This window comes from Mytilus galloprovincialis, chromosome 7 (genome assembly GCF_965363235.1).
Source record: "Mytilus galloprovincialis chromosome 7, xbMytGall1.hap1.1, whole genome shotgun sequence".
In the NCBI taxonomy this organism is placed as follows: Eukaryota; Metazoa; Mollusca; class Bivalvia; order Mytilida; family Mytilidae; genus Mytilus; species Mytilus galloprovincialis.
The window spans coordinates 11,749,562-11,762,072 of NC_134844.1; the positions used below are offsets into that span (position 1 = coordinate 11,749,562).

Below are 12,511 nucleotides of genomic sequence, written 5' to 3' on the forward strand. Positions count from 1 at the left end.
ATTACATTTACTTGGTTTATGCGTTCCTGATGAATTTAAATCCAGATATACTCTTCTAACACCAAATTTACATAGCGTTATTCTCAATATCTGTTTGTTTCTGGATTATGACAGTTGTCACCCAATTCGTTTGATGTGTTCGATCTTTTGTTTTTGGCGATTGATTATGGACTTTCGGTTTAATTTTCCGCAGAGTTCAGTATTTTTGTGATTTTACTTTTTTCTGATCAATTTAGTATTTCTTATTTTTATTGAGATATTTTTTTCATAGCTGCTTGTAGCTCCTTGCAGGTCTAACATTGACTTTGGTTTTTTGTAATGTGCAATTGATTTCAATTCATAAGCTATAAATATAATACGACCTACGTCTTTCGATATAGAAAAAAGAATTTTTAACAAAGCTATTAATATCTACATTCAATAGAATTTATATTAACCCCTTCGATATATCAAAGAACTTACCTGCGTCATTGCAGACAGATTATGTAAATGATTTGACATATATGCCTGCTCTTTATCAGTGTGAATCATTTGGCCATATGGATTGATTCCATTTATTGGCCCGTCCATACGTTCCGGTTTGATCGGCATGATATTATTATTATTACGAGCATTCCCGTTCGGTCGGTTGGCAAGGAAACATGTACTTGGTTGGGTCGAGATAGGACGAGAACCCGTCTCATCTAAAAGAAATAAATATAATAAATATACAATATAGTCATCTGATAGGTACATTTACAATTGTATCATTTTGACTTAGAGTGAATTGAAATGTTGTTTAGTGCCTGCACAGTTGTAGACGATTATCCGGACTTCGCAGTTCATATCGCAGATTTGTTCGAGTTCTTTTCTTGTATCTTCATAATCGATTGAAAACAATTGATCATCGATACATTTCAGTCCTCCTAATTTAGCCAAGAAGAGGATACGTCATATGAGATAAAAATGGTAAAAAATATTTACATATACGGTAACGCCACTTTTTTTTAAAGTTTTACTTATGTTGAGAATATGATTAAAGTTCAGTGGTTGATCCTTATCCAAATTCCATGACGATAACGGTTTTTTTCTCTAATGTAAACAAATTCTGTTAATATGCATATTATCAGTGAAATATGAAGGTAACAAATATGTATATTAGTAATTTGATAAATTTCTGTTTTTCTCATACACGTAAGGACATTGAAAATGGAAATTGGGAATGTGTCAAAGAGGTAACAACCCGACCATAGAGTAGACAACAGCCGAAGGCCACCAATGGGTCTTCAATGCACCGAGAAACTCTCGCACCCGGAGGCGTCCTACAGCTGGCCCCTTAACAATTATGTATACTAGTTCAGTGACAATGGACGTCCTAATAAACTCGTTTCTTGCTCAAACCTTTGTTTCTGTATTAATTTTATATTGTTGCAGATTGTTTATTTTATAAACATACCAGCTTTCATATGCTTTTCCAATATTGCTTGTAATTCTGCGTCTTTCTCTACATGTATTTGAGTTTCAACAGCTAGCAATACATATTCATCAAGTAACATTCTGATAAGGTGAAATGAACCTAAAACGCAAAGTCAAGAGGCTTTTTGTAAGATTTTAGCATAAACTTTATCATCAATACATGTTCCACAATGAAGTTTTTTAAGCTATGGCTCAAATTGATATGGATTGAGCTCATCGTTATCAAAAATATTATTGAAACAAAAATCTTCTATAACATGTTTATATCCTTTCAAATCTTATGACCGACGCTCAGTGCATTTTTCTCCGTCAATTTTATAAATCCGGAGCTTCGCTGCAGGATTTTGAATGATAATTTTATAAATTTATTGTTTCGAACAGATCAAAAGTAACTGCGAACATATTTATACGTGCGATATGGGCAATCAATAATAAAATGTATGACGCGATCCTTGTTCAGTAAAAACATTTCACCATATTATGGCACTTAACTCTATAACCAAACATAGAACATTTTATATCAGATTATCATATACCATAATCTCAGTATTGTTTCCCACTCTGAATGAGAATAAATTATTGAACAAAATCATTTTTATAGAATATTGAAACAAAACAATATTAACATAACAGACACCTTAGATTTACATCAACAGTCCAAAAACAAAATTTCTTTATCAAGTAGAAAAAATACAATAGCATTCACTGAATTTTCAGTATACCACTAGAACCTTAAGTGCATATTAAAGTATCAATTTTAAACTCAAACGTGTCCTTTTTTCATTATGAGATAGACAATACATTGGTGTTGATTAAAATATGAATGGCTTACCAAAACACTGGGCATTATTTAGTGTAAGATTGTGCATTAATCTTGCTCCAAAGAAAGACCATTTTAACAAAAATGCTGATGCTCTTTTCTTGAAAGATCGTCCATTTTGCTTACTTGGCTGAAATATAAATAAAGTAATGGTAAATAGATCATCTCTTATTAAAACATAAATACATGGTTTCATTTTGGAAATACTTCAAAATATTCGAAACCAGTGTAAATTTCTTAATGGATAAACAGAAATTCAGACAATTCAATAGTAATCTATACATATTCTTATTTATTAACAACAACGCCATGTATTAAAATAATAATGCATATCTGTAATGTTAAGGAAATGCATCAAAATTAATAATTTGATGCATTTCCTGATGTCCAAACTAAATTACAGAGTTTTACTGGTAACTTTATCTTACCTTTACAACTTTCTGTTCAACAAGAGTATCTAGCCATTCTGTAAACGCTTCAACAGTTGCCTGCTTCCGCAGTAAGTCTTTAAATTCTTTTAAAACTAAAAAACAAGAAGAACATTTATTGTTCGGTTTAATATTTCAGAAAGGCAATTTAACTTTTTTACCATTCAGATTTTTTAAATGTTCTGAACTTTCTGGATATTATCTGCATTTTGTTTTAATCTTAGGATCTTTGGATTGTCTATGCTAATATCGTTGACCCATGTTTTATTAGCTAAGCAAAACACACAACACTTGACTACAAAATATGGAATTGTATAACTAAAAGTAGAGAGAGACACAATGATCAAAGCATAAGATTTGGCTATGCCGTCATCACCTGTCACACTATTCAAAATTCAAATTCAATAGAAACGTATAATTCAGAGCCATGTCGAATCAATTAAACGTTTTGCACAAAGTTTTCTCCTTAAATGTTAAATGGTTGAACGGATATCAATTCATGAAACTTTGCCTGCTACAAATACATAAAAATTTAGGAATTTAGGAGAGTCATATGATATTGATTTTCATTTCAATATCTATCAAATTAAGTTAAGTATATTAAATCAACGTGTATTCCTATACTTTAATTAAGTATGTAAAATTAACATGCATTTTATGGGAAATTATATCAAAATCACATGATACATTAACAGGCTTTTAACATTCAAATTGCACATTGTTTTATACATAACAATGAAATATGCGTCATCTATGTGTCCACATACTATACCAATGTCGCATACTTACATTCCCCATTTACATCTAGGTCACTGTCCGAATCACTCGATGTGGACAGAGCGTTACTGGTTATACTACTCAAGTCTATACGATCAACATCTTCTATTGTTTGATTTACTAAAGCGGCATCATACAGGACCGGTCTGGCAGTCTAAAACAGATGTGTAGTAAGTTATCATATCATCAAAATTACTCATTTATATATACAACAATAGATAAAGGCAACCAGTAGTATACCGCTGTTCAAAAGCAATAAGTAGTTTGAGTGAAAACAAATCCGGGTCATAGAACAACAATGGTACAACATACTACATGTTCTACTCTAGATGCTTTTAATGTTCACCAGTATACCATCTTTCTTCGAAAACAAATCAGTATGTCAAAATCACTAGAAACATAAATCCAAAATTTCCAAGAATGCCGATATTTTGATTATTCGAAGAAACCCAATATTTCATCGGCAAAGTACGAGATATGCAATATACAAAAAGTTAACAAACTTAAAATTTCAATTAAACTAAGGCAATGAGAAAATGTGCATACCTGAGCTAAATGAAGAAATGATGTCTGTCGTTTTAATGCTGATGAAAATCTTCTTGACACTGGAAGTTTGTGCTCAGATAATTTCTCTGGTAAATTTTCAAGAGATGTGGCTACCCAGTTTTCCCAATGTTTAGCAAAATTTCTTATATCACATAATAACCTGTAAAGTAAATATTTAGCTACAGTGAATTGTAAAACAATCATGTATAATTTTAACATTTCTAATACCAAGCTTAGACCAGGAGGGACATATGGAGATGAGAACAATAAGAAGATGAATGATTGATTGTGTTTGCTAACGCCAACAATGAGAAGACATCAATATCTAATCCATTTTAATAACAACACACCTTCCATGACTACTCGTGCTCTCCTTCACCCGTTCAATGAATTAAAATAAATTATACAAAAAGCTTGATTTAAAAGAGAGGCGAAAGATACCAGAAGGACAGTTAACTTGTAATTTCTTGGTTTTGGCATTAATAAGGATTAATAACAAATGAACGTTTCTTTTATTAGCTATTGAGGTTGTCTTCTACCCTCTTTTATGTGGATAATCAATCGGTGGTAACATTTAGTTCCTGAGGGTATCATCAGCTCAGTAGTCGGTGTTTATGTACCGACATGGTTCATTAATAAATTTCAATGTTATTGAAAAAAACTAATGTTCCAATTCCCTCAAACAAAAATGTCCAGAGATGTATTTTGCTATTCTTCTATGTCAATTTTGGTCAAACAGCTCTTCACGAGTTTATGTATTATCATATGTTTGGTCTTTTAATTTTTTGGTGTATGCGTTTCGGGTGAATGTAAATCCAGTTTATCAAATTTTCTAATAGTTACATTTACTTACGTTTCTGGCATTTCCTGCATTGTAGATGGAATTAAAACCTCTGTTAAAACCTACAAAACGCAGTATATATTGTTTTCAAATATATGTAGTTTTCTTTGAGATCTTCAGACGATTGCCATTTTTATGTATGTGCTTGTCTTAAATCACGACTGATTGAAGGAAGGTACTAACCAAAAAATAATAAAAACACATTGTGTTACCATTGTTCAATCTAAAATAATTTACGAATATTTTCATTTAAAATGCTGACGGTTAACTATCAAATTCACTTTTGAATGTGCAATTTTATTATGCCGTTTGACTTTATTTCAAAATCTATTTTCTCAAATTTCTGATTGCAACCACCTTTGACTTCATCTGTTGGTGTCTGTTTGAACTGGTATCTTTTGTCATAGATAAGTACTCTTGTTTCAGGATTTTCATTGATATTAATAAACAGAAAAATAAGGCTAATTGTGGGATTCAACCTTCTTTGACAATCAATAGTTCGCTGTAAGTGTTCATTTGATTCATGTTCTTGTTGAATGTTTTGTTTAGTGATGTGTCCGTCTTTAAAAATATATATATATATATAGTCATCTGGGTTTCTTCAATAGAGTTAAGAAACATACCTTGTAAAGGATATTATCACAGACACAAATTACATCAACAATCACTTGGTTCTCAACTAAGGGGAACAAATGCTCTGGAAGTCCTTGCCAGAAATGTAGTAAAAAGTTCTGAATCTAAAAATAAAGTATGTGATTATATAACATCAAAGGTTTTTGTTTAACTGTTTTAAGGGAAAGATTTGATAGTTTTAATTTTCTAAACGTAGTAAAACAGCAAAATTGCTTATAATGTACTGAAAATTTTACTTCGTTAACACAGCCAATATGAGAAAAAAAACTTATGGATAAATGGTTGATTGTCGTTAATAGTGGCAGAAATTTCATACATATTGATTGATTGATTGATAAGTTGTTCCTAAACGTTCAATGGCAAATATTTCATGCATGTTCAGGACGAAAACAAGTTAATAATAAAACAATATACAGGTCTTGTAATAATATAGGCCATCCCAGATAATAATCTGGAAAATTTGAACTGCCACTAGAAAATTAAGGTGTTTTGGACAGGGACAGAAGTTTTGACTTGCATATTAAAGACGAATGGATAACTGAAAAATACAAGCAAAAAGAAAACATCAATCGTTCATTCAACTGACACGATTTTATTAGAAATTTGGTTCCTTTTGGGTTATGAATTATTTACTTTGTTCAAATAAAAAAAAACAATTCAATGGTGTGATTAAGTCTCATTATCAAAGCAACTTCATAGAACATCAACCAAAATAATCGGTGCACATGTCTATTGTTTTTTTTACCAATGTTCAAATTGTTTACATAAAGGAACGCTTCTCCGTAATAATTGCTTCGTCAGTGTTGAGACAGGATAAAAACTTCACACATGATCCAAGACGTGACACAAAGTCAAAGATATTCATACATAATACAAACTATTTTAGTAGATTGATGGTCATGACAATTTGGAATTATCTTAACCGATGACTCATAATCTTAATTCTTGAAGCAAAATCCGTCTTTTAACCATACCCCATGCAGGTTGAGAATTTACACAATGTTGTGAGTTTTTGGATTAACAGAGTGACAGGCTACTATTGAGATTTTTTATATTACGCTGTGCGTTTTTGAACCCGTTAGTTTTATGAAAAGAAATATATTGAAAAATGTGTCAGCACTAATCTATTTGATTCAAAATTTGTCACTGATTAAAATTTCTGCACTATCGGAAAATGGTAATCCGAAACTACACGCTGATGACCATTCATATTTTGAACAAAGGTAAAACCCCATATAATTTGAGAGATGAAAAAGCAAAATATAAACATGGGACTAAATTATATAAAAATAAGAATAACATTAATGAACCAATCTTAAAGTACTAGATGCGCATGATTTGCGATGAGACAACTATCAATTTGGAACCAAAACATTAGCAACTTAAGGTCACTGTACGACCTTCAAAAATGACCTAACCTACTTGTATCTTCCCTTTTATGACAGCGCCAATGAATGAAAATTTGTACCACCAGAAACTGAAATATTTGACAGTTTAAGGGAATGTAGAGTCGTTAAAAGTTGTAGAAATGATTATTTTAAATGACTATATATAATATCCACACAAATATATGGTCTTGATACTACACAGCTAAAGGATTTACATGTTAGGATGAGGATAAAGTGAACGCTACTTACGGAGTAAATATATCATATATCATGAATGATGAAGTAACTTTTGTTTTGTCTATAACACTATAAGAATTATAGTTTGTGTGGTATTAAACGCAGTATTTTATCAGTGTAACGAATATTAACGTTGGTACAGTTCCAATTCAAAACAAACAGTTTACTGTCTACAAATCTTTCGTACATGAAGACCCTGCAGAGTGTAGTACATATATATTCAATGACATTGCATTTATAAATTTTGTAAATGTTTAGTTATTTTTTTAACAATTAACTAAAGTCGAACGTTACCTTGACAAGTATGATACATGAGGTTAAAGCTGATGCTAAAGTCCTCAATGTTAAGTTTGAAACGTCGCAAAAAGAAATAAAAACTCTCAGTCATGATTTTACAGGGTTAGAAAGAGGTGTCCAAGGTATGGATTTACAGCTTCAAGAATTAAAAAATGAAAAGCTATTCAAACAAAAAAATGATTTTCAGCAGCAAATTGATGATCTTAAAGAAAAGGCCATTTTACTCGAAAGGCATGACAGGAAATATAATATACTTATTTATGGAATTGATGACAGCAATCAAGAGGAAAATGTCTATGCAACAACACAAATACTTGTATCTCTATTTAAACTTTTGTCGTGAAAGGCATAAATTTACAAGAAATTATATATAAAATAAAAATAGAAATGACGGGAAAAAAAGTCATAGATTTGTCGAAAATTTCTGATCCACTTCAAAATATAAGCCGACTTCAAATAGTGATCATCATCATTGGGTTGAATTAAAATACACCAAGATAAGTTAAAATCAACCACGGTGCTGTTCTTGGCAAAACTTCCCGAAACAATCTATAAATGTATGTGCATGTATAATGCTCTAAAATCATTTCGAGCCATTTTAGGATTGCCTATCTCGACCAATGATACCGTTGTAGGAAATATTAGTCACTTAAGAACAATTTATTCTTTTCGAAGAGAATCTTTTCAGGTCAATCATAAATCAGACATGTTAATCGAATGAAAATATATGCTGCAGAAAAACGACAAGTACGAACAAGCATGTAGGGTAATAAGTAAAATCATAAAAATACTTAACTCCGAGGAAAATTCAAAACGGAAAGTCCCTAATCAAATTGCAAAATCAAAAGCCCAAACACATCAAACGAATGGACAAAAACTGTCACATTCCTGACTTGGTACAACCATTTCCTTTTATATCAAATTAAGAAATATTTATCCTGAAAGAGCTAATATGAAATGTATTTAAGATAACAAGAAATCAAAATACAATTTCTTTTCACATCGCCATCTATCTTAACAGACAAAAAAATCATTTCAAGTCTAGGAAATAAAATAATACAATTCAATGTTGCATATAAAATTTTCCCATATCAAATATTTTTAAACCAAATTCAACTTGTTTCTTGAAGTCTTAAAGTTAACACTGTAGTTATCAATAATTATATGGTGGGTGGAAATTTATAAAACATGTTTTGAAATTTTCTGCAATATTCAATAATTCTGACCCAATAGTATTTTTGAAGCTTTAACCTTTTATCTTGTCAAATTTATATCAATTTTTACTTAAAGCTCAAACAGAATTTAATATGTCATGGTGTGAACCCAACTTTTATCAGTGCGGCTTGGTATAGTATGATCCCTCTTTAATGTTTCCTTTGATAAAGAAATTTCTCACAGGAAGAGAGGGGTACTCATCATTTTTATCGAAATATTAAATTATAATTTATCTGTGAGATATTCAGAAAGTTATCTGATTACACAACTCTTAGTTTATATTACAAATATGTCAAATAACATTTTCTTTATTCTGTCTAAATTAACATATTATTTAATATCAAAACATTACAATGCAGTGTTACAAATTTGTGTAAAAGCCTAAGTGTTCAAAAGTACCTTTATCATTTAATGTAAAACCTTTTTAAAGATGCATTCGGGTTATCTTTGGTAAATATATCAGACATATTTGTGATAATGCATTATCATATATGGTATGTAGGACTAGTTTTTCTATGGTGAAGTAATTGATCTACCTTATTTGGAGAACATTTGCAAGTGTGTTTGAATCTAGCATGAATCAAATGACATATTTATTCCAAATCAAAAAGTATAATAACAAAAATACCGAACTAAAAGGAAAATTCAAAACAAAATGGAGAGTCTCTCTAACAAATGATAAAATCAAAATCTCAAACACATCTAAAGAATCTAGTGACATCTTCATTCCAAATCAAAAAGTAAAATAACAAAAATACCGAACTTAAAGGAAAATTCAAAACAAAACGGAGAGTCTCTCTAACAAATGATAAAATCAAAATCTCAAACACATCTAAAGAATCTAGTGACATTTTCATTACAAATCAAAAAGTAAATTTAAACAAAAAAAAAACGACCTCAAAAGGAAATTCAAAACGGAAAGACCCTTAATAAATGGCAAAATCAAAAGCTCAAACAAATCTACCGAAAAACTGTTTGATTTTTGTTAAAAGCAGCTTTTTTAAAAACAATTTCCAACGGATAAGTTTAACATTAGGATAAACTTAACATAAGGATAAACTTAACATTAGGATAAACTTAATATTAGGATAAACTTAACATAAGGTAATTGAGAAAATGTATAAAGAGAAAAGTCAAATCGTGGAGGAAAGTTGATCTGTTGTAATGAAGTCTCCAGAATACGCACAATCATCTAAAGTCAAGCATCGGATTTAAAATCGTTTACAAGTACTAATTTAAAACATCAGACGGATGTATATCCGGAAAGACCTTCAAATCTAAAAAATGGGATTAAAAGACGGTGCAGTATAAAAACACCAAATGCATTAATGTCTGGTAATTGAACAAATTTTAAACATGGTCATCAAAATACACTGAAGTCAATAGTTCAATACAAAGTATGGACTGTCGGGATTGAAAATATGTGTTGCTTTCTTTTCCACTTTTATTTACTAATGAAGTAAAATGTACAATAACTGACTTGTCTAAAGTTTGACAAAATTAAATCGGATTTAAGTTTGATTTTTTAATGCTTTGTTGAAAGAATTTGTCTCTTTATTTACAAAAATCGCATCACTCCACTTTTCTCAAACAAATTAATTACACTAACATCATGTATCTTTGTTCAACAAACCCAATAACAGAAGGTTTATCAAGTATCCACTTCAAAATATCAAACAAATACCCCAAATTAAACGAGGTTTCAGACAGGGAAATTAACAGATACTGGACCTAAGATTGTAATTTTCATCCTTAACTGTAAGAAGCCTTTCTTAGCCATTTGTGTACAGATAATTTTCCAAGTATTGTTTACTTCGTTTTGTCATAAAAACCTTCTAAATTATTAATTTAATATTCAGTGTTCACCGAAGTTTTTCTTCCTTTGTGATGGAAACATTTTGTATTAATCGTTGTGTTTACAATGTATTTACAACTCTGATCCGACATAATACTTAGATAATGATATCATACTTTCTCTGTAAAAGGATTAAAGTTTTAGATATCCTTTCAGATCTACATCAAAGATACTTTTAATCCTCTACCTTTCCGGTAGTTTTCTACATCTATTGCTTTTAAGTAATTTGTTCTAAAAAGGGAAACTTTGTTAAACCATTATTTGGACATGTACAGAGTAAACTTTACATAAATATGTCACTAAATTCCTCTTTAAAAAAAAATACATTTTAGATAATTTATACTTCAAGAATAAAAAAATATTGTTCATTACAATATTTTGAGTACTATTTAGTCCTATCTTAATGTCACTTTTATCAACCAAAAAAAAAAACCACAAGATTTAAATGATTTTGCACTTTTCCCCCCAAAACATCACTTTTGCTGTCGCAAAAAAAGGCACTACAAAATTAAGGTGAATAAAAAAAAATAATTAAAAAAAAAAATAAAAAAAAAATGGATAATAATGTGATTTTTTTTTATATATATTAGATAATAGTTCATTTCAATTTTTTTATACTAATTTTAAGTAAAAACTACTTTTGTCAATCACCCAAAATAATTTGCATCATTAAAGTTGCTGCTATATGTTCCATTTCGCCACAGAAATCTCGTGTCAAAAGGAAAAGACACATTTCATGTTAATTTTATTGATTTTTGCACCTTTGTCAAAGTCAACACAAAAAGTCTTGTTCAGTTCATTAGGGTTTACAAAGATCTGTCTTACATACCAAGGGACCATCACACACCAGGAATGTTAATACACAAAACTTCTATTCGGGATACAGTGGTGTTCCAATTGAAATTTAAATGAAGTAATCAATACAATTGTAATCATTGGACATTAAGAAGAATTTGGAAGATGTTATTAGGACTTAAATTGGTGTTGTATGTTTACACAAAGATTACTGTTACAATTCTGCATTATCATTCTGTAACATGATACACAATTTCCTGGTTTCGCAATTTTTGTTTCTAATGCGTTCTAACAGTCTGGTTCAATCCACCATTTTCAACGTAAAAAAATGCCTGTACCAAGTCAGGAATAATAAAGTGTTGTCCATTCGTTTGATGTGTTTTACCTTTTGATTTTGCCATTTGATTAGGGATTTTCCGTTTTGAACTTTCCTCGGAGTTCAGTATTTTTGTGATTTTACTTTTTATTCTTCTTAAACTTGTAAAGAACGAATTGCTTTTTTTCGTGCTACAAGTTTACAGTGATATTACAGTAGGTTCTGAGTTAATTAGAACAATATTCTCCCAAGAACAAATTTTAAAAAAGCTTGACATTGACGAACACAACGCCTACTCAATCTCAGGGAGTGATTTAGATTGCCAATGTAAAAATCTGACGTTTAATAAAGAAAGACAACAGTAATATACTGTTGTTCAAAAGTCTTCCAAGAGAAAATTCAGCTTTACCAGGATGACTATATCTATATTTGAACTACTGATTATTAATATTCTTACCTCTTCAAAGTTAGCGTTTATTGCAGTATCTAGAATACATTGACAATGTGTCTTGTACATCATGATAAATGTCTCAACCTAAAACAATATCAAACAATTCATATAAAAATGTGTCTTGTACATCATGATAAATGTCTCAACCAAAAACAAATTTTGGAAATCAGGCAGCATTGTCATTATGTAAACAAAAAAAGTTAAAACGGGTTTTATTCTTCTCTAACTTGACAAATGTATGAAAATATATGACAACCTAGTTTTAAAATTGATGCAACGAACTTCTTTATTAAGAAGACAAACTTTGGATATAATTAACATGTGGGAAACAGGAACAGAAGTTTTTTTTTCTTTCAAAAAAAGGGTCCAAATAAATGAACTGTTATTGGTGAATGAACCCATTGTTAAAAGTATATCTCCTAAACAATGTTATATTTCTTGCCAATATAACAACATG

At 30.2% G+C, this 12,511-nt stretch overlaps 1 protein-coding gene across 2 annotated transcripts in view; it reads right to left on the minus strand.

Annotated features, from left to right (window-relative positions):
- The window catches only part of LOC143082314 (DNA-binding protein RFX6-like), a 74,817-nt gene that overhangs the window by 5,434 nt on the left and 56,872 nt on the right, over positions 1–12,511 (minus strand). For both annotated transcript variants that reach the window (XM_076257953.1, XM_076257951.1), the window contains exons 8-16: positions 12,061–12,138; positions 5,491–5,604; positions 4,880–4,929; positions 4,027–4,186; positions 3,493–3,634; positions 2,704–2,798; positions 2,288–2,405; positions 1,436–1,555; positions 463–683 (exon numbers count right to left, since the gene is read on the minus strand). In XM_076257953.1, the coding sequence (XP_076114068.1) occupies positions 463–683; positions 1,436–1,555; positions 2,288–2,405; positions 2,704–2,798; positions 3,493–3,634; positions 4,027–4,186; positions 4,880–4,929; positions 5,491–5,604; positions 12,061–12,138 (1,098 nt within the window). The remainder of the gene's footprint in view (positions 1–462; positions 684–1,435; positions 1,556–2,287; positions 2,406–2,703; positions 2,799–3,492; positions 3,635–4,026; positions 4,187–4,879; positions 4,930–5,490; positions 5,605–12,060; positions 12,139–12,511) is intronic.